Source organism: Miniopterus natalensis, chromosome 1, assembly GCF_054644295.1.
Source record: "Miniopterus natalensis isolate mMinNat1 chromosome 1, mMinNat1.hap1, whole genome shotgun sequence".
In the NCBI taxonomy this organism is placed as follows: Eukaryota; Metazoa; Chordata; class Mammalia; order Chiroptera; family Miniopteridae; genus Miniopterus; species Miniopterus natalensis.
The window spans coordinates 41,085,508-41,104,241 of record NC_142081.1 but is presented as its reverse complement, the minus strand read 5'-3'; the positions used below and the strand labels follow the sequence as shown (position 1 = coordinate 41,104,241).

The window sequence follows — 18,734 nt, the reverse complement described above, 5'->3', positions numbered from 1 at the left end:
TTATACTTACCCTTCCTTCCGCATCAATCATTATTTCTGACATCTTAAAAGTGACTTTTGGATTTGCAGTGCCTTTAGAAAGAGACATAAATAAAGAGTAATGTATATCCAAAGTTATTGAAATATTGCCAGATAATCCTCTTTACACTTAAGTAACAATATTATAGAGTCAGAGCTTTATTGCATAAGAATTTCCAAACACTATCACAAATTCATAGTTTTTAATATGGGCATTTAAAAAAGAGGCTGCCTGGCTGGGTAGCTCAGTTGGTTAGAGCATCATCCCGATATGTCAAGGTTATGGGTTCAATCCCTGGTCAGGGCACATACAAGAATCAACCAATGAATGCAAAAAGTGGAACAACAAATGGGTGTTTCTCTCTCCTTCTCTCTCTCAATTTTTAAAAATAATAAAATTTATAAATAAATAAAAATAAAATTTAAAAAGGCTGAAATATATCAATAGTTTGAAATAAAGGGAAATTTTGTATCATTCTGAAATGTTGTAAACAGCAAAATGGGGAAAAAATTATCAATGTATTAAGAACATAATCCCTTAAAAATCTTTATCTTGTAGCAAAGACACCTTTTTACTCATTCCTTGAAATAACCAGTTTTGTGTACTTCTCCACCTTTGAAAATAATTAAAAAGGATCATCCTGTAATTTACAAAATCTACTTCAGTGATACTTAACAACCCATCCTTACTAAGGCTATAACCAATGCTGATTATAGCTTTGGATGATTGCAGAGAGATTTTTGTTTAGAAAGTGAAAATGAGTGAATATAAATGACAATGGAATACAGTACCTGTTTTAGGATAACGAAATGAATCTGCCCTTCTTGTTTCCAACATCGGGGATGTAACATGAATAATTTCCACCTCAGATTCATCATTTTCTTCATACAAAATTCTAAGAATTTTGCTGCCACTGGGAGCTTAAAAGGAATTTAAGTATTGAAAATTAGAATTATTCCAGAAATAACTTACCATTCCCTCCAGTATTATATTTCCCAAGCGAAAAATAATTTTTATATAAAATATACTTTTGTGTGTGAAAATATCACTAGTCTTTGCAGTAGGAAGGCGAGTTACTGCTAAGCCATTTTTACTGGTTAACAACCATTAAAACTCCTTTTGGAGAGCAAAATCTAAAGATAATTATGTATATATACGTAATTAAAACAAGGGAACATGTGTGAAGGACTTTAGTCTTTGCATACATTAGCATGCACTCCTTATTGAAAAATGAATTATTTAATTGCATTTGTAATACTTCCTGTAACAAAATAAATGCTATTTAAATAGAGTCCAGTTTTTTTGAATGGTTTCTCTAATTCATGTCAGAATCTTGCTCTTAACATACAATTATAGCAAAATATTTTACATCTTAAAATGTCCAAATCTAAGACATGGCTTAAAAATAAGTATTTTTCCTGGTCCTTTAGAGAAGTGTTCAGATGCTAGCTGTAATCCATTAGTGAGTGAGTCATGAAATCTATTAATGGGTAATAACCAGCATTTAAAAAATAAAACAAAAATAAAAAATATACAAGAGTATGTTATACCTAAGTATTCCTTCATAAAATTTACTTTCTAGTTTTATATCTACAGTATATATTGTACAATGTATTAGGCCAGAATGTAAAGCAAATTTCTCACTGTGTAATGGTCAGCCACTGCTTTAGACAGCTGTTTCTCAGGCAGTAAAACAGTTAAAAAAAAAAGAGGAATCCGTGTCCTTTTTCTGCTCCATTCATAGACTAATTGGGGCATCTGTTTGTACAGACTCTCTAGTCAATCCTACAGCTAATTAAGGTATGGTATTTTGTATTTTGCCACCAAATACTACCAAGACCAGCTACTAAATGAAAAATTGACAAGGGAAGTTGAAGGACCTAAGCCAACAAACTACAATACAATTGTTTATTAGAATTCATTATGGAGAGATACAGCCTATATATATAGTCTATATTCTAAATTACTAGTGAAATCTAATCTTCATCACTTCAGAATCTACTAATCAGGATTTAGAATCTGTGAGCTTAAGTAATTAGTACTTGAATCTCATAGTACTTTAATTGACCTGTTTTGAACCCCCTTACTTGTTTCAGCTTCTGGACACCACCAATAGCCAGAATATCTATCAAATTCTTCTTGAAGAACAAAGGTAGCAACTCCAGCTGATCTGGGGTCCTCTTCCATGTTGGCTAGCTCTAGACAAACATAAAAGGCAAAATTATCACAGGACGTTCTCTACCTTTTCATGGATACAAAGCAGAATGATTCAGTTTATTCTGAAAGACAGCTGTAGTATAGTGGTGAACTCTGCAGCCACACAGACTGAATTCACGTCTAGATTCCATCATTTACTGACTTGGGGCAAATCACCCAATCTCATTCCGCTGAAGTGTCCCATTTGTCAATGGGAATAAGAACCCACCTTTTAAGGTTGTTATGAGGATTAATTCACATAAAGCACTTAGAACAAAGCCTGCACCATAGTATGTGCTCCATAAATGTTATTTTCCAATTTAGCTAGAACCATGGAAAAAAGAACGCATGTAAAGGGTCATGTTGACTCGTAACTCTCCTCCTGTACAGGGAAGCACACCTTTAGACCTAGGATGGGTCTTACAGATCATGTAATTCATGATTCCTCCTCCCCCCGTCCTCCTTTTCAACCAGAGCAGCTCAGTTTTGATCTGTTTTACACTTAAAGTTTCTATCAAATATAAGGGAATTTGTGCTTTAAAAACAAAAAGCACAAAACCATAATTATGTAAGATTTCATGACATGAGGAAATGTTTACAATATCCTTGAATTTATAAAAAGCACACTACTAAATAGCATGTACACTGTGATCCCATTTATAAAAATGTTACACAAGCCCTGGCCGGCACTCAGTGGTTAGAGCATCCGGTCAAGGCATGCACCAGGTTCAATCCCTGGGCCGGTTGGGGCAAAAGTGGGAGGCAACCAATGGGTGTCTCTCTCTCGCATTGATGTTTCTCTCTCTCTTCCCCCACCCCCTTCCACGCTCTCTAAAAAAAAAAAATCAATGGAAAAAATATCCTCAGGTAAGGATTAACAACAAAACGTATTGGGATGTAAACCAAAATGTGGTTTTCTCCAAATAGTGAGACTATGGAAAAGCTTTTAAAAAAACTGTTTTATAATTTATAAAATCTTAAGTGTACCTTTTATTTTTGAAAAATGCATACATCTGTATAATCGCACTTTATCAAGACACAGAATACTTCCAACACTCCAGAATGTTTTCTCATGCCCCTTTCCCAGTCAATGTCCATTCCTGCCCAGAAGCAACTGTTGATCTAATTTCTATCACCATAGGTTAGTTTTGCATATTCTAGAATACTATATAAATGAAATAATCTATCTGTGTTTCTCTGCTTTTTGAGATTCATCAATATTGTATCAACATGATGTATCAACGTATCAGTAATTTCTTCCTGTTCATTGGAGTGGTATTTCATTGTATGCCACAGTTTTGTTTTGTTTTAAATTAATCCTCATTGGAGGATATTTTTCCCATTGATTTTTTTGGGGAGTGGGATGGGGGGAGAGAAACATCAATGTGAAAGAGATGCATAGACTGGCTGCCTCCTGCAACCCAGGTACACGCCCTTGACCAGGAATCCAACCCATGACCCTTTGGTCCCCAGGCCGACCCTCCAACCACTGAGCCACACCAGCCAGGGCTACACTTTTTTTATCCATTTATCTGCTAATAGACATCTGGGCTGCTCCCAATTTTTGGCTATCATGAAGAAAGATGCTATGATCATTCCTGTATAACAATCTTTGTGGCTTTTGCGGAAGACATGGTCGCAGCTGCAGCGGAGCCCCGTTTCGCCCACTCCTGCTTCTCACTCACTGCTGTGCACTCTGGCTGTGGGAGAACAAGTTGGTCAGGAAGCAGCACAGCAGCCGTGGCTTTTAAAGATAACCAGCAAGTCACCCCTGGAACCAGAGGTGCAATTCACCAAGTTACAATTCCTTTAACCAGCCACACACATAAAATCTTGGGAGAAAGTGTGTGGCGACCTGATCAGAGATGCAAAGGAAAAGAACTGCGAAGTGAAAGGACCAGTTCGGATGCCTACCAAGACTCTGAGAATCACTAGAAAACTTCTTGTGGGAATTGTTCTTAGACTTGGGATCGTTTTCAGATGAGGATCCAAAAGGGACACATTGACTTGCAGTCCTTCTGAGACTGTTAAGATTATTTCCATCAGTATTGCACCAGGAGTGGAGGTTGAAGTCACCACTGCAGATGCTTAAATCAACCTTTTTAATAATTTGACTATAAGTTGTTAAAAAACAAAAAAACACAAATCTTTGAGGATGTATGTTTTTATTTCTCTTAAATAAAGACCTAGGAGCGGAATTGCTGGGCAATATGGTAAGTATATGTTTAACTTTTAAGGATTTGTATTATGTTATACTCTGCATAGAAACGTATGATGAGTTTCTCCAGCCTTCGGTGCTTTCTCTTTTTTACTTTAGCCAGTCTAACGGGGATGTAGAGTAATATTTCATAGTCATTTTAATTTTATGTATTATTTTTTGTCTGTATTTTCTAAGTACTGTCTGAGATGTATGAACCATAATCCATTATCCAAAATTTCTGAGTTCAGAAGTATTTGGAACTCAGAATTTGGGGGATTTTTCACACCTTATACCTCTATCATATAATTATGTAAGATCTCCAGCAGGGTAATCAAATACCCTGTAATCAAATACACCAATATTCCTGCAGCAAACATATGAATAGGCACACTAAGCAGGATTAAGGTTATAAATATCCTCAGGTCAGGTCAGGTCAGGTTTTGCCACCAAATTAGTTTTAGCACTAAGCTAATGAAAACTAACCTAAGTTTTCAAAGTTTTTTTTTAAATTTTGGAATTAATGATATAGCCAAAACCAGTGTTCAGTTTTCTTAGATCTTTCAACTACCCTAAAGTTATACCCCCCAAACTGTTCTATACTGTGTTCTCCTTTAGAAGTGAAAATAGGTACCACTCATTTCTACCTCCCTATTATGTATTACAGACCTTAATTATTAAGTTATTTATTATATGAGTAAGTGGTATCTTGTTCTCTCAGTAAGACACACCATTTGAGAGTAGAGGCTGGCATTAATAAATACTACTTTTAAATTCCTCTATCCTACTAGGCAGAGAATAAACACAAACTCATCACATGCTGACCGACCAAACCCACCGACACGCAGCCTCTACCTGAAACGCTACTGTGAATGAGAGCGAGCACACGCTGCTCACTCTGCCTACCTTTCCATCTAAACAGACACAGCGTTTCCATGTTTCAGACACTGTCCTAAATACTTCACACATATTAACACATCGAAACCTCATAAAAACCCTATGATGACATGCTATTGACTAACCTTTTTACAGATACAGAAACAAAGAGGTTAAATAACTGAAAGCCACAGAGCTAAAAAATGGTAGATATGGGACTCAAACCCAGACAGTCTGGTTCTAGATTGTATGTTTAACTACCACATTAGTCCTGAAAATAATAAATACACCACATACCGACATGTACACACACACAAAGAGAATAAAAACACTACAGAATTTTGCAGGGTTTCAGTGCTTTCTACTTTAAATTCTGCCAATCTTCATGGAAAACAATTCTATAGAAGGAAAAAAATAACACTAAAGAATGCCTTAATTCTACAGTTTCTTTGAGGGCTAGAACTATATTTTCTTCAATTCTGTATCCTTAGTACCTGCCACATTGCCTGGCACACAGGTAGTTTATGTATTTTTGTTGATCGACTGAATAGTTAGAACAGATTTCTTGACTTCAGAACTTTGCAGTCGCAGCCTCAAGGACAATAACTGGTACACAGTGAGTGTTCAAAGTTCATTGAAGCATAAAATAACTGCCAGGATTTCCAACCTAGATTCACTACCTACCAACCTAATCTTTCTACTGCCATTAATAGCTCTTGATTCCCTGACTCCAAATGGAGACCCATTAAACACCAAAAATGTACTTTTTACTTAAAATTTGCCCTATTCAACCTTCTTTTCTCTATCCTATGCTCCAGTTTTAGGCCATAAAACCTGAATAATTGCAACAGTCAAGCTTTGGTGTCCCTGTCCCTAGTCTTGTGCTTCTCAACTATAACTTTCACAAAGTACCCAGAACAATTTATCTGTAATATGACTCTGACCCTACCACTCAATTGCTAGAACTTTTCAATGGACCCCACATCACAATAAAGACCATGTTCACTTACATTGCAGTCTACCCTTGTCCTGGCTTTTCTTACCTGCCAGTTTTACCTATCCCCACTTTTTGACTCAGACCCTATGCTTTAGGATTATCGCACTGCCTCTAACTCCTCAAACACACCATTGTACCTTCTGCATCAAGACCTTTCTCACACAGTCCCCTCACCTGGAGTGTACTGGCTACTGTACAATCACTATTTAGGTGTCATCTCTTCTGGAAAGCCTTTCCTCTCTTAACACCCTCTGTTTGCTTCTTATCATTGTTTTCTTGTCCTTTGGTTACATAGTTTCTTTGAGGGGCAGAATTACGTCTTACTCAACTCTGCATCATTAGTTCCTGCCACACTGTTTGGAACTTAACGTATTTTTGTTGATCAACTAATAGAACAGACTGCTTGACTCTTAATTCAGTGGTCTATCAAAGTAAATTGTTCAGGAAAAGGCTTCTTCTATAATACTGATTAGCCTAATGAAGAAAAATTGCTTGCTGTCAATACGCTATTACATTGTAAAACGACTTACTAAAGACGATACCTAATCAACTTTGTGAACATTAGATTAAGCAAACGTTGGACAAATGAATTGCCAGAGTGACCATTCTTCATGATGAAGTTTATTCTTAAGCTCTGTTTCACATGTTCAAAGAAAAAGCAATACAGTATTTCCCATCTTTCATTTGTATAAAAGCTTTAGAGGAAAACATCCACATCTTTTCTGTGCTTTGAGTAGTGCTTAGTATTATTATAGTCACTTCAATCAAAATTAAATACTTCCACAATACACAGTTCCATAAAGTTATGTTTTCCTACTATGACAAAATAACTTAGTAGACTCTCCAAAAAGGGGAAACAAATTTTTAGATAGTTCTTATAGTATTAATTTTTTGGTTTGTTTCCCAAAAACAAGATTAACTTTTTTAATTAAAATTTTATTTTAATAAGAACAGTTGGGGAAATTCTGGAGGTCTCATTTGGCTAACAGAACAGTCACGTCAGGGGTGCTACTGCTGTGCTGTCTGGAAACATTAAAACAAGGCAGCATTACCCAGGTGATACGCACCACTTACCCTCTGCACATTTTTCTTTTTTAATTTTAAAGATTTGAGTTTAAAATATAAAGATCATCCAGTTTGCTTTATTTTAAAATCGTAGCCAAAAGCAAATTACATTTTAAAAAAACTTTTCAGAGAAGTGAATTTGAAGAACTCTCATTACCATTGTGCACATAGGTGAGCCTCCTTTCTTCTCTGGTAACAATGTTGGACATCCAAATATCATTGCTATGTATAAACGCAATCCAGTCTGGATCAGCCGGGCATAATTTTGGATCCATCCTAATGTTGGGACAACTAGTCTCCACTAAAATGGGCCGTAAGGGTTGTTGCTAGAAAAGTAAAGAACATTTTAAGGAAAGAATCAGGTTGATATGCACTTGTTTGCAGCATCCTTCTTATAAAATGAATAATAATTCCAAGTAAAATGTCAACTATGACAATTGCTCCCCAGAAAAATATACTTTCATATGCCTTAACTTATTAGGAAGGACTCGCTTTTTTTTTTTTTTTAACTATGAATTAGAAAGCTAAGGGAAACAGGAGAGGAAATTAAGACAATATAACAGCACTTCATAAATTTTGTTGCCCAAATCTGTTTAACAGAATAGTTATTATTTATTAAATAACTTATTTTTTATTTATTAAACATTTCAAATTAATTTTAACAATATAAAGTAGTTTTCTCATAAAAAAATGTAACGAAAGCCAGGATCATCACATTTCTATCAAAAGAATAGTTCTAACAGCACATAAATACTGCCTGGAATAAAACCAAACATTTAAAACCATTTATTAAGACAAACTAAGCTTTTAAGGGAACCCCAAATAGATTGCCTTGTGATAATACTATCCTCCCCAGCACTTACTCAGAAAGTGGGCACTGACGCTCTTTACTATACCTCCCTACATAGCAAGTGTTTTCAGCATTTTAAAAATTGTGTATTAATGTCACTGGAAAAATTATTAACTCTTAAAGTTGGAAATTAATACCCAAATTTCTTGTTTTCTTCACTAAATTTCTTAGTTGATGGGTAAACAGAATATTCTGTTTTGGGTGCAAATAGCCCTTAGAACCCCAAAACAGATTTAATGAGTAGTAATACCAACTTACAGTAAATCCTTGTGGCCCTCCATCTTTTACGTGATATATTCCACTACCAGCTTGAAAGAGAAATGTTCCACTTCCTTGGTGATAATCATAAGAAGCAATTCCAACTGTTCCAATACGTTTTCTTTCTCTTAGTAATTCCTCTTCTCGAGAATACATTCCATAGTCCAGTGTTGCCTAATGCAAAAGAAAAATCACCTACTTCAGTCTTCTGAAAGCTTGCCTTTTGCTTTTAGCATTGAAATTCTAGCATCTCCAATATTATTGAACCTACATTTTGAGTGACCCCCAAATTTGCCAGCAACTTTAAGCAGATTAATTTGAGGAAGTCTGCTGAAAGGTTTCTTGGTAAAGGGTCTCTAGATGACTGTTTATGTACATTAGAGAACAAGAATTACATCTCATCACCTTGGCGTGGCATTCAAGATCTTCTACATTACCAAAGTGTAACTTAATGATTTTACATGCAGTTAAAGAGCACAGACATTGAAGTCAAGTGGTTTGAATCTAGGCTTTGACCCTCATTAGAAGTCTGACTTTGAGCAAGTAGCTTAATTTCTTCAAAAAGTAATTTCTCTCACTTTGAAAATGGCAATAGATAATCTACTCCTGCTTTGTGAAGATTAACTGAGATAAAAATATGCAAAGTATTTAACACAATGATTGACACAGAGTAAGTTTTCAATATTAGCTGTCACTAGTACCTTTCCACTACATCTACTAATAGTCCTCTAATAAAACTCTAGGTCAGGTTTGGCCACATCACTGACGTCAAACCTAACATGTGATGTTCCGCTTCCTGACCTTTGTTCCTTCCATTTTCCCCCCTTGAAACGGTATTTTTCTTTCTATCCATCCAAGTTTTAATGATAGCCCAAAACCTTAGCTCTAATTCAATCTTGGCCAGGAAAGCTTTCTGATCCATTACAGGTACAGTGGTGATCTCTTCTTTGAAATTTATGTAAGAGTTACTATCTCTTTTACTCATTTGGCTATCGTATTGTTTTTCACTTTTTTCCAGTATTTCTGAGGAGAAATAGGTTTTAAAAAGCATAAAAAATTTGAGAGCAGAATCTGTATCGTTTTGTTTTTCTGCCTATAGTGTCTGTTAAAATCTTTCTCAAAGAATATTTGTAATTAATGACAGACGATAATGAGAATTTTTCCCAGGCTAGAAATATTACTTGATACATGTATAAAATATAGAGGAATATAAAGAAAACAAATCTATAAGCGCCAACTTAAAAAATTGCATCCCACATCTTCCCTCACTCACTAAGAGCTCCCTACACTCTGAGTTTGATAAAAGGAAAACAGGCATGGTTTCTGCTATCAAGGAGTAGTGCTTTGGAAAGGGGTCTAGATAAGTTTGTTGGCAGGCACGTACCACTCCAAAATTAAGCCAGCACACTGAAAGTAAACACTGTTTTCAAAGATGGCAAATAGGATGTGTACTTACAAACCTGAAATAATGTTAGGTAAGGTTTAAAAAACAGACAACCTAGCCCTAGCCGGTTTTGCTCAGTGGTTAGAGTGTTGGCCGCGGACTGAAGGGTCCCAGGTTCGATTCTGGCGAAGGGCACATACCCTGGCTGCAGGCTCAATTCCTGGCCCCGGTCCAGGGGGTGGGTAGCAGGCAACCAGTCGATGTGTCTCTCATATTGATGTTTCTTCCTCCCTCCCTCCCTTCCACCCTCTCTACAAAGCAATGGAAAAAATATCCTTGGGAGAGGATTTAAAAAAACAATTAAAGTAAATAAATAAAAACAACCTTAGAATCCTGGTAAAAACTCACCTAGTTTTTTGTATTCATTATATCAATTTTTTATTAGTGTTTAATTATATTTACGCAAATCTGTACGTGTGTGTTAGGCTCCAACAAAAAACCCCACAAATTCTATGAACATATTGTTTTAAATATCTCAAGATTTTCTGTAGAAGCCAAGAGCAATTCTGACTATGTGACATTTTAATTTCTCCCCTGTTATTCTCCTTCAATGTCATCAGACTTGATCTGTGCTTAATATATTTTAATGCTTAATAATCACAACACAAGAAACTTCAGAGCTAGGAAATTAACTTTCATGAGAAAACTCTGTATTTATAATTTTGTGATTATAAAATCTGTTATTGAAAGAATAACAAGCAAGATGATAAAAAGAACTCAAAAAAGATCAATTAAAAAAAGGTTAGCCTTACCAGATATTAAAAAATTAAAACATGAATAAACATAATGAACAATGTTAAAGGATTAAAAAAACCCTAAAACAGACAATTGACATTTTAAATCAGTTGGAATTACTGCAGAGTCATATACAAAAAGATAACACTGGATCTACTTTTCACATATTCCAAATGGGTTAGAGATTTAAATGTTAAAATGAAACTAACTTTCCATTTCTACCCAAGATGGAGTAACAGGGACCAGATGTATCCTCCCATCTGAAACAACTGAGAAAATGGACAAAATAGATGAAATAACATTTCCAAGACACTAGACATCAGACAACGATCCCTGAGAAATGGGAAATAAATGAGGTAAGCCTTACACTTGAACCAGCTAACTGCCTTGACAGTTTCCAGATGTTGGCACAGTAAGGAAGAAGCTAATAGGTCAAAGAAAAAAAATCACAAAGGAAATCAGAAAATACTTTGAGATAAAAGAAAACACAATATACCAAAATTTAAGTGATGCAGCAAAAGCAGTTCTCAGAGGGAAATTTATAACTATAAATGCCTGTATCAAAAAAGAGACCTCAAATCAATGATCCAACGTTCCATCTAAGACACTGTAAAAAAAGAAAAGCAAACTAAATCCAAAGCAAGGAGAAGTAAGGAAATAATACAAGTTAGACTTGAAATAAAACAAAATAGAGAATGGAAAAACAATAAAGCTCAACAAAACCAAAAGTTGGTTCTTTGAAAAGATCAACAAATTTGACAAATTTAGCTAGAATGATCAAAAAAACAAAAAGAGAGAACACTCAATTTACTAAAGTCAAGAATGAAAGAGGGTCACTATTAATCTTATAGGGATAAAAAGGATTTTAAGTAAATAGTATAAACAGTTTTCTGCCAACAGATTAGATGATGTAGATAAAATGGTTAAATTAATTCCTAGAAACACACAAACCACCAAAATTGACTCAGGAAGAAATAGAAAATCTAAGTAAACCTATAATGAGTAAAGAGATTGAGTTAATAATCAAAAAACTTCCCACAAAAGTCCAGAACTAGGTGGCTTTACTGATGAGTTTTACCAAATGTTTAAAGAACTAAGATGCACCCTACTCACACTTTCCAATTTCAAGAATTAGTACAAAGCTACATTAATCAGGACAGCATGGTACTGGCATATAGGCCAATGGAATAGAATTGAGAGTCCAGAAATAAATCCATACATTTACCATCAACTGACTTTCAACAATAGTGCTAACACCATTCCATGGTGAAAAAATAGCTTTTCAACAAATGGTACTAGAACAGCTGGATTCCACATGTAAAAGAATTAATTTGGACCCCTACTTCACACCATATACAAAAATTAACTCAAAACGGATCAAAAACCTAAATGTAAGAGCTAAAACTATAAAACTCAGTATGAACATACAGATGAAAATCTGCATAACCTTGGATTAAGCAAGTTTCTTATATGTGACACCAAAAACACAAGCAATCAAAGAAAATAAACACAAATGGACTGCATCAAAATTTAAAACTTTGTTGGGCATCTGAAGCTGGCAGGATAAATGTGGGGGCGGCACACAGTGAAGTAAACCCCAGTCCTCAGGTGATGAATAACCAAGGCCATGTGGCTGGCCTACATCTTGGTTGGACTGCTGCATGTGGTTCTACTCAGTATCCCCTTCTTCAGCAGTCCTGTCACCTAGACCCTGATCAATATCATCCATAACTTGGCTATATGTACGTCTTCCTACATATGGTGAAAGGTACACCCTTTGAGATGCCTGACCGAGGAAAGGTTTAGCTACCGACACACTGGAAACAGAGGGACTATGGGTTCCAATTTAACTCTTCCTGCAGTAACGGAAGTCACAAATGTTTTATCCTCCATAAACAAGAGACCAAAGTAACTGCATTTAAGTCTACAGATCTAAGTTAATGATTATAGTACTGAACACTTGCCAAAGGTAATTGTGGCTGATTTTATATTCATAATTACTGCAATTAAAGAAAAAAGTAAAAAGACAACTCATAGAATGGGATAGAATATTTGCAAATCACATCTGATAAGGGTCCAGTATCCAAAATAAAAAACTATTACAACGCAACATTAAAAAGACCCAATTAAAAATGGGCAAAGGACTTGCATAGACATTTCCTCAAAGAAAATATACAAATAGCCAATAAACACATGAAAAAATGCCCAACATCAGTGGTTAGGAAAATGCAAAGCAAATGACAATGAGATATACTTCACACCCACTAGGGTGGCTATAATCAAAATGATGAACAATGTAACAAGGACTGATGAGGATGTAGGAACTTAGAACCTTCAAGTTACTGGTGGGAATGTAAAATGGTGTAGCTGCTACAGAAAGCAATTTAGTAGTTCCTTAAAAATTTAAACAGAGTTACCACATGACCCAGCTATTTAACTTCTAGATGCATACCAAAGGGAACTGAAAACAAATCTACACAAAACCTTGCATATGAATGTTAAAAGCAGGATTACTTATAAAAGCCCCAGCTGAAATAACCCAACTATCCATAAACTAATGGATAAATATAAATGTAGTACAGTAGTCCCCTCTCATCCAGTTTCACTTTTTATAGTTTCATTTACTCATAATCAACTATGGTCTGAAAATATTAAATGGAAAATTCCAGAAATAAATAACTCATAAGTTTGAAATTGTGCACTATTCTGAGTAACATGATGAAATCTTGCACCTACCTATTGCATCCTGCCTGGAATGTGAATAATCCCTTGTCCAGCGTATCCATGCTGCCCATGCTACACGCCTGTTAGTCACATAGGATCCATCTCAGTTATCAGATAGACTGTCTCAGTATTGCAGTGCTTGTGTTCAAGTAACCTTTATTTACTTAATAACGGCCCCAAAACACAAGAGTAGTGATGCTGGCAATCCAGATATGCCAAAGAGAAGCCATAAAGTGCTTCCATTAAGTAAAAAGGTACAATAAGATATTCTGAGAGAGACAGACAGACACCATATTCATATAACTTTTATTACAGATATGTTGTTATAACCATTCTATCTTATTATAGGCTATTGTTGTTAATCTCTTACTGTACCTAATTTACAAATTAAATTTTATCATAGGTATACATAAACTGTATCATATATATAGAAAAAACATAGTATATATAGGGTTCAGTACTATCTGTGGTTTTAGGCATCCACTGGGGGTCTTGGAATGTATCCCCCACAGATAAGCAGGGGACTACTGTATAGCCATACAATGGAATATTATTCAGCAATAAAAATAAATGAAGTACTGTTATTTGCTACAATACTTCAGGAAATACTGTGCTAAGTGAAACCAGTCATGAAGGGCCACATATTGTATAGGGAAATCTATAGTGACTCAAAGTAGATTAGTGGTTGCCTAGGCCTGGGGGTAGGGAGGGTGGGGAGATGGGGAGTGTCTGCTAATGGGTTTCTTTGGGGGAATGACAAAAAGTTCTAAAGTTAGATTGTGATGATAGTTTCCCAACTCTGTGAATACAGTAAAAACCACTGAACTGTATGCTCTGAGTGAATTGCATGGTATGTGAATTATATCTCAATAAAGTCGGTTAAAAAAATAAGAATGAAAAAGCATATTCCATGCTGAACTAATCAAAAGACAGCTGGAGTGGCTGTATTAAACCTCACGGTGAAAAATATTGCTAGAAACAAAGGTCATTTCATAACAAAAAAGGAGTCACTTTATCAGGAGGACATAACACTCCTAGCCACTGATGTACCCAATAACATAGTTTCAAAAAAAATAAAGGAAAAGCTAATAGAACTACAAGGAGAGATCGTCAAACCTATAATCATGTTTGGAGATTCCAACAGTCTCTTTCAATAACTGATAGAACAAATAGGAAATCAGTAAGAACAGAGACAATTTAAATAATATAATAAACCAATTTGGTTTCATGATCATTTATAGACTCAATAATAGCAAATAGAGCACATATTCTTTTCAAGTGGACACAAAACATTTACCAAGATGAATTATATTCTGGGCCGTAAAATAAGACTCAAAAAATTGGAAATGATTCACATAATCAAAGTATGTTCTCTGATTCACATCTACCTCAAATATAAAACCCCAATTGAATTTCTGCCTCTAAATAAATGCTGAAAACATACACCAAGTCACAGGAATAACACTGTCTAATCCTACCTGAAAAAGATCCAAAAGAGGCTTCCAAGAGAGCATTAAGATTGCTGCTTTGTTGATGTTTTTCGGAATTTCAGAATAAAACAGTGTATTTTCTCTGTTCTCACCAGACATAGCTATAAGAGAAAACAATCTTTTTTTAGATTTTTTTTTTTAAATAGCAATCTACTGCAATCATAGAAGTAAGTACATAATGCCGTCTATATCTGCAAATTTTTGTACTCTGTGGAATCTATAATGAATGCTAACAAGTAGGAGATGCACATGCAATTTGCCATGGAAATTCGCTTCAATAAAACTCAGGCTTCACAGAAAAATGCTCAGGTTTCATTCTGATATTCAGATCTTAGTCCCTCTCAAAACAAATATAAGTGTACAAGGTGATATAAGGACAAGTGTCATTTTTAGTTTTTTTTTTTAATTGTTAGTCTCCTATAAGTTGGCAATAGACTCATGGATTCCAAATGTGCGTGCTTTGTGACAACTTCAGATTACTAAATTTTTTCTTTTTCTGAATCATTAAAGTACTTATTCAGAAATATATATAGGTCTAACGAAATTCCAGTTTTTCTTCATTATAAACATTCTATAACTGTAATCACTGTAAGTTTCAAATGAAAAGTGTACTCATATTAAAACAACACAGAATCTGGTATCTGATTTGCTAAAAATCTCTCTGTCCTTTATTGAGGAAGGGTGATGGAGAAAGGTCTATATTAAGTAGAAGCCAGGTCTATTCTGGGAAATCATGCAATAGCTGAATGGGAAGATCACAGCAGTGTAGAATGGAAACACACTTTGGTTCTGAAGATGTGAACCAAAGGAAAACAAAGCCTGTCTACCCTAAATGGCATTAGAAAGGTATCACTTCCTAAAAGGCTAGGAGAGAGTGAAGGAAGGAGAAAATAAATCTCATAGTTAGAACAAGAAATTCTTGGGTAGAACAGAGTCTCAGCCTAGTGTTTCTGATAATGGCAGAGAAGACAGTCTGTGGAAGGTCATGGCAACTTCTGCATTAACCCTTGCAAAGGCTGCAGATGAGCCCTGATATATCCACACCATCCTTTATCCCTTATTTTCTTAAACCTTTCTTAGTTTGTGTTGCCTCTGGAGTAAAAACTTAAATATCAGCTGACACTTCCTTCAGCTCTTGCTTTGTCTTATATCTATTTTATATATTCCAGAGTTTTTTTTGTTATAGAATTCTTAAGACTGCAGTTACCTATCCATACCATTCATAATTTTACTAAATATGATCCTATCCTCCTTTAGCCCTCTCCTTCTAAGAGCCTTCAGCCCTCAAGTAAGAAAAAACTGATTCTCAGCTATCCTCAAATGAGAGCCACTCCCCATAATCACTTCAGTTACCCCTCTTGAAACTGCTCCTTACTCTATGTTTTCCTTGGCTTCATCCATGACCAGTACAAATTTCTAAGGCATGGTGCCAGGAGGTATTAGACTTCTGGGGGGAAATCACTTCATAAGTTACATAAATGTCTAACCACTATGCTGTAACACCTGAAACTAACATATTATTGAATATCAATTATAATTGAAAATTTTTTTTAAATTTCCAAGGTATTCTACGTACACACACCAGTTCTGTGTAAGCACAGAACGAGCTTTTCCATTGTTTCTGTTCTGATGACATACTGGTATTTATTGGTGTTTGAAGCATATTAAAAATTTTGAAACAGTGGATTTATATTGAGAAAAAATTTAAAATTCCAGTGGATGTCAGACTTGAACAAATGAAACGGCATACAACTTTTGAAAAGCTCAACATTCTAAACACTGTCGCTTTTCCCTAATTTTATCTATAAATATGTTGTAATCCTAAACTGTATAAACAGAATTTTGGGGGAAGATGCTATACAAGCCAATTTTAAGTTCTCATAGAAAAATAAGAAAACAAAAATATGAAAAAAGAGTGATGAAGGGTGAGTAGTGCTATCAAAGAGTAAAACGTAGAGCTCTGACAATAAAAGCAGCAGCATACCACCGGCACTTGACAGACAGATCAGTAGAACAAAACAGAACATCCAAAAGTTATAAATATTTTTAAAAGTATAATCTTGGAGTTGGGAAAGCCTCTCTAGATATAATGCAAAACTACAGAAAAATTAAAATTTACCAAAAAATATATCACAGATGTCTACATGTCAAAAGGCTTAACTAAAGGCAAAGACAAATTAAACTTCAAAGGAAAAAAATCACAATGGGTTACTTCTCTCATTATACAAAAAAAATGCCTTAAGTCAATAAAAAATATCCATAACCCAATAAAAATAGACAATGATTATAAATGTGACACAGAAAAGGAAATACAAATGTCTTTTAAATATGTGAAAAGATGTTCAACCTCACTCATAAGAGAAATACAAATTAATACTTCAATGAGATATGGGTATGTAATGTACAGCATGGTGACTATAGTTAATATTGTATGGCATATCTGAAAGTTGCTAAAAGATCTTAAAAATTCTCATCATAAGAAAAAAATTTTTTGTTAACTGTGTAAGGAGGCTAATGTTAACTAGACTTACTGTGCCGATCATTTTGCAGTGCACACAAATATTGAATCACTATGTTGTACACCTAAAACTAGTACATGTCAATTATACTTCAATTAAAAAAAATAAAATAAAAAACCTACAATGAGAGACTGCTGTTCACTGATCAGTCTGGGAAAGATAAAAATGTTTGATTACTCACTATTGGTACCGGTGTAGAGAAATAGATACTCAGATACAATGCTGATAAGAATATAAACTCTACAACCCTTACTGGAGGGGCAATTTGGCAACATCAATTCAAAATTCAGAATATATGCACCCAGTGTCCCAGCAATTTCACTTTTTGGAATTAGTCCTACATAAGTAAATTCACACACGTACAAAATGATCTAATACAGAGATACTCGCTACCTCGTCTTTTATAATAGTAAAATAGAAACACCTAAATGCCCATTATCAGAGGTCTGCTTAAGTAAAATATGGTACAATTATGTAATGGAATACTCTAGAGTCACTAAAAAAGAGAATGAATCTATAATTACTGCTCTCTCTAAAAATCAATAAACAATTCTTTTTAAAAAAAGATAAAACTAATAAACAATAAGTTAATCAGTGGTATAATATATTTACTCTACACAGACCTTAAATCTGGAGTGAATAGACTCAAGAAGAGGAGACCAAAACCAGCCTTGGTTTAAAAAAATGAAAGCAGCAGCTATTGAGAGTGGGAACAAACTAATGGTTTTATTGTTTGTATTCCTAATCTGACCATTACTAAGGAAAGGCATTTTGGACTAGCTTTAGAAAGAATTAATTTCTGGCATCTCTAATTTTGACTTTGAAGATGAGATCACCTGAAGGTAAAATAAAGTTAATGGGACAAACCAAAACTTCAAAGAAGTTTTTGTTTCCCTTTAACGGATCCATCACTGATGCACTTAATTATTCACCAGTTGTACCTAGCCTCTTAAGTGTGAATTAAGCAAGCACTTCCTCTCAGAAACTCACTTCATACTCACCAAGGTAATAGATCCTGTCTGAATGAGGTCCATCTGGATCATTCCTCTTCACAAACATAAAATCATGTGGTGCCTTAGCCATCATGTAGCCATGATATTTTCTGGTATCAGCAAGCAGCTTTTTAAGCTGACTCCAGGAATATCGCTCAACATAAAATGGCTCCAATTTAGGCCGATCCCCTGATTCAATATTCTCCTCACACTCTGCAGTTTCAAAGATCTCAACACCCAGCTGTTCTGTTTCCATTGCTGCTGCCATGTTGCATTTTCCTAGAAAAACAAAGCACATGAAGTTGTTCTCAGGCCTGCCTTCTCCTATACTAATCAGAATGAAAGTCTGATAGGGAACCCCGCACACTGCCT

General features: G+C 35.0%; 1 protein-coding gene and 1 pseudogene across 2 annotated transcripts in view; one reads left to right on the top strand and one right to left on the bottom strand.

Moving 5' to 3' along the window:
- Positions 1-18,734, bottom strand: part of DPP8 (dipeptidyl peptidase 8) — a 49,894-nt gene that overhangs the window by 28,300 nt on the left and 2,860 nt on the right. For both annotated transcript variants that reach the window (XM_016208618.2, XM_016208619.2), the window contains exons 2-8: positions 18,372-18,641; positions 14,840-14,952; positions 8,459-8,632; positions 7,508-7,676; positions 2,107-2,217; positions 811-939; positions 11-72 (exon numbers count right to left, since the gene is read on the bottom strand). In XM_016208618.2, coding sequence (XP_016064104.1) covers positions 11-72; positions 811-939; positions 2,107-2,217; positions 7,508-7,676; positions 8,459-8,632; positions 14,840-14,952; positions 18,372-18,641 — 1,028 coding nt within the window. The remainder of the gene's footprint in view (positions 1-10; positions 73-810; positions 940-2,106; positions 2,218-7,507; positions 7,677-8,458; positions 8,633-14,839; positions 14,953-18,371; positions 18,642-18,734) is intronic.
- Positions 3,446-4,307, top strand: LOC107533710 (small ribosomal subunit protein uS10 pseudogene; annotated as a pseudogene).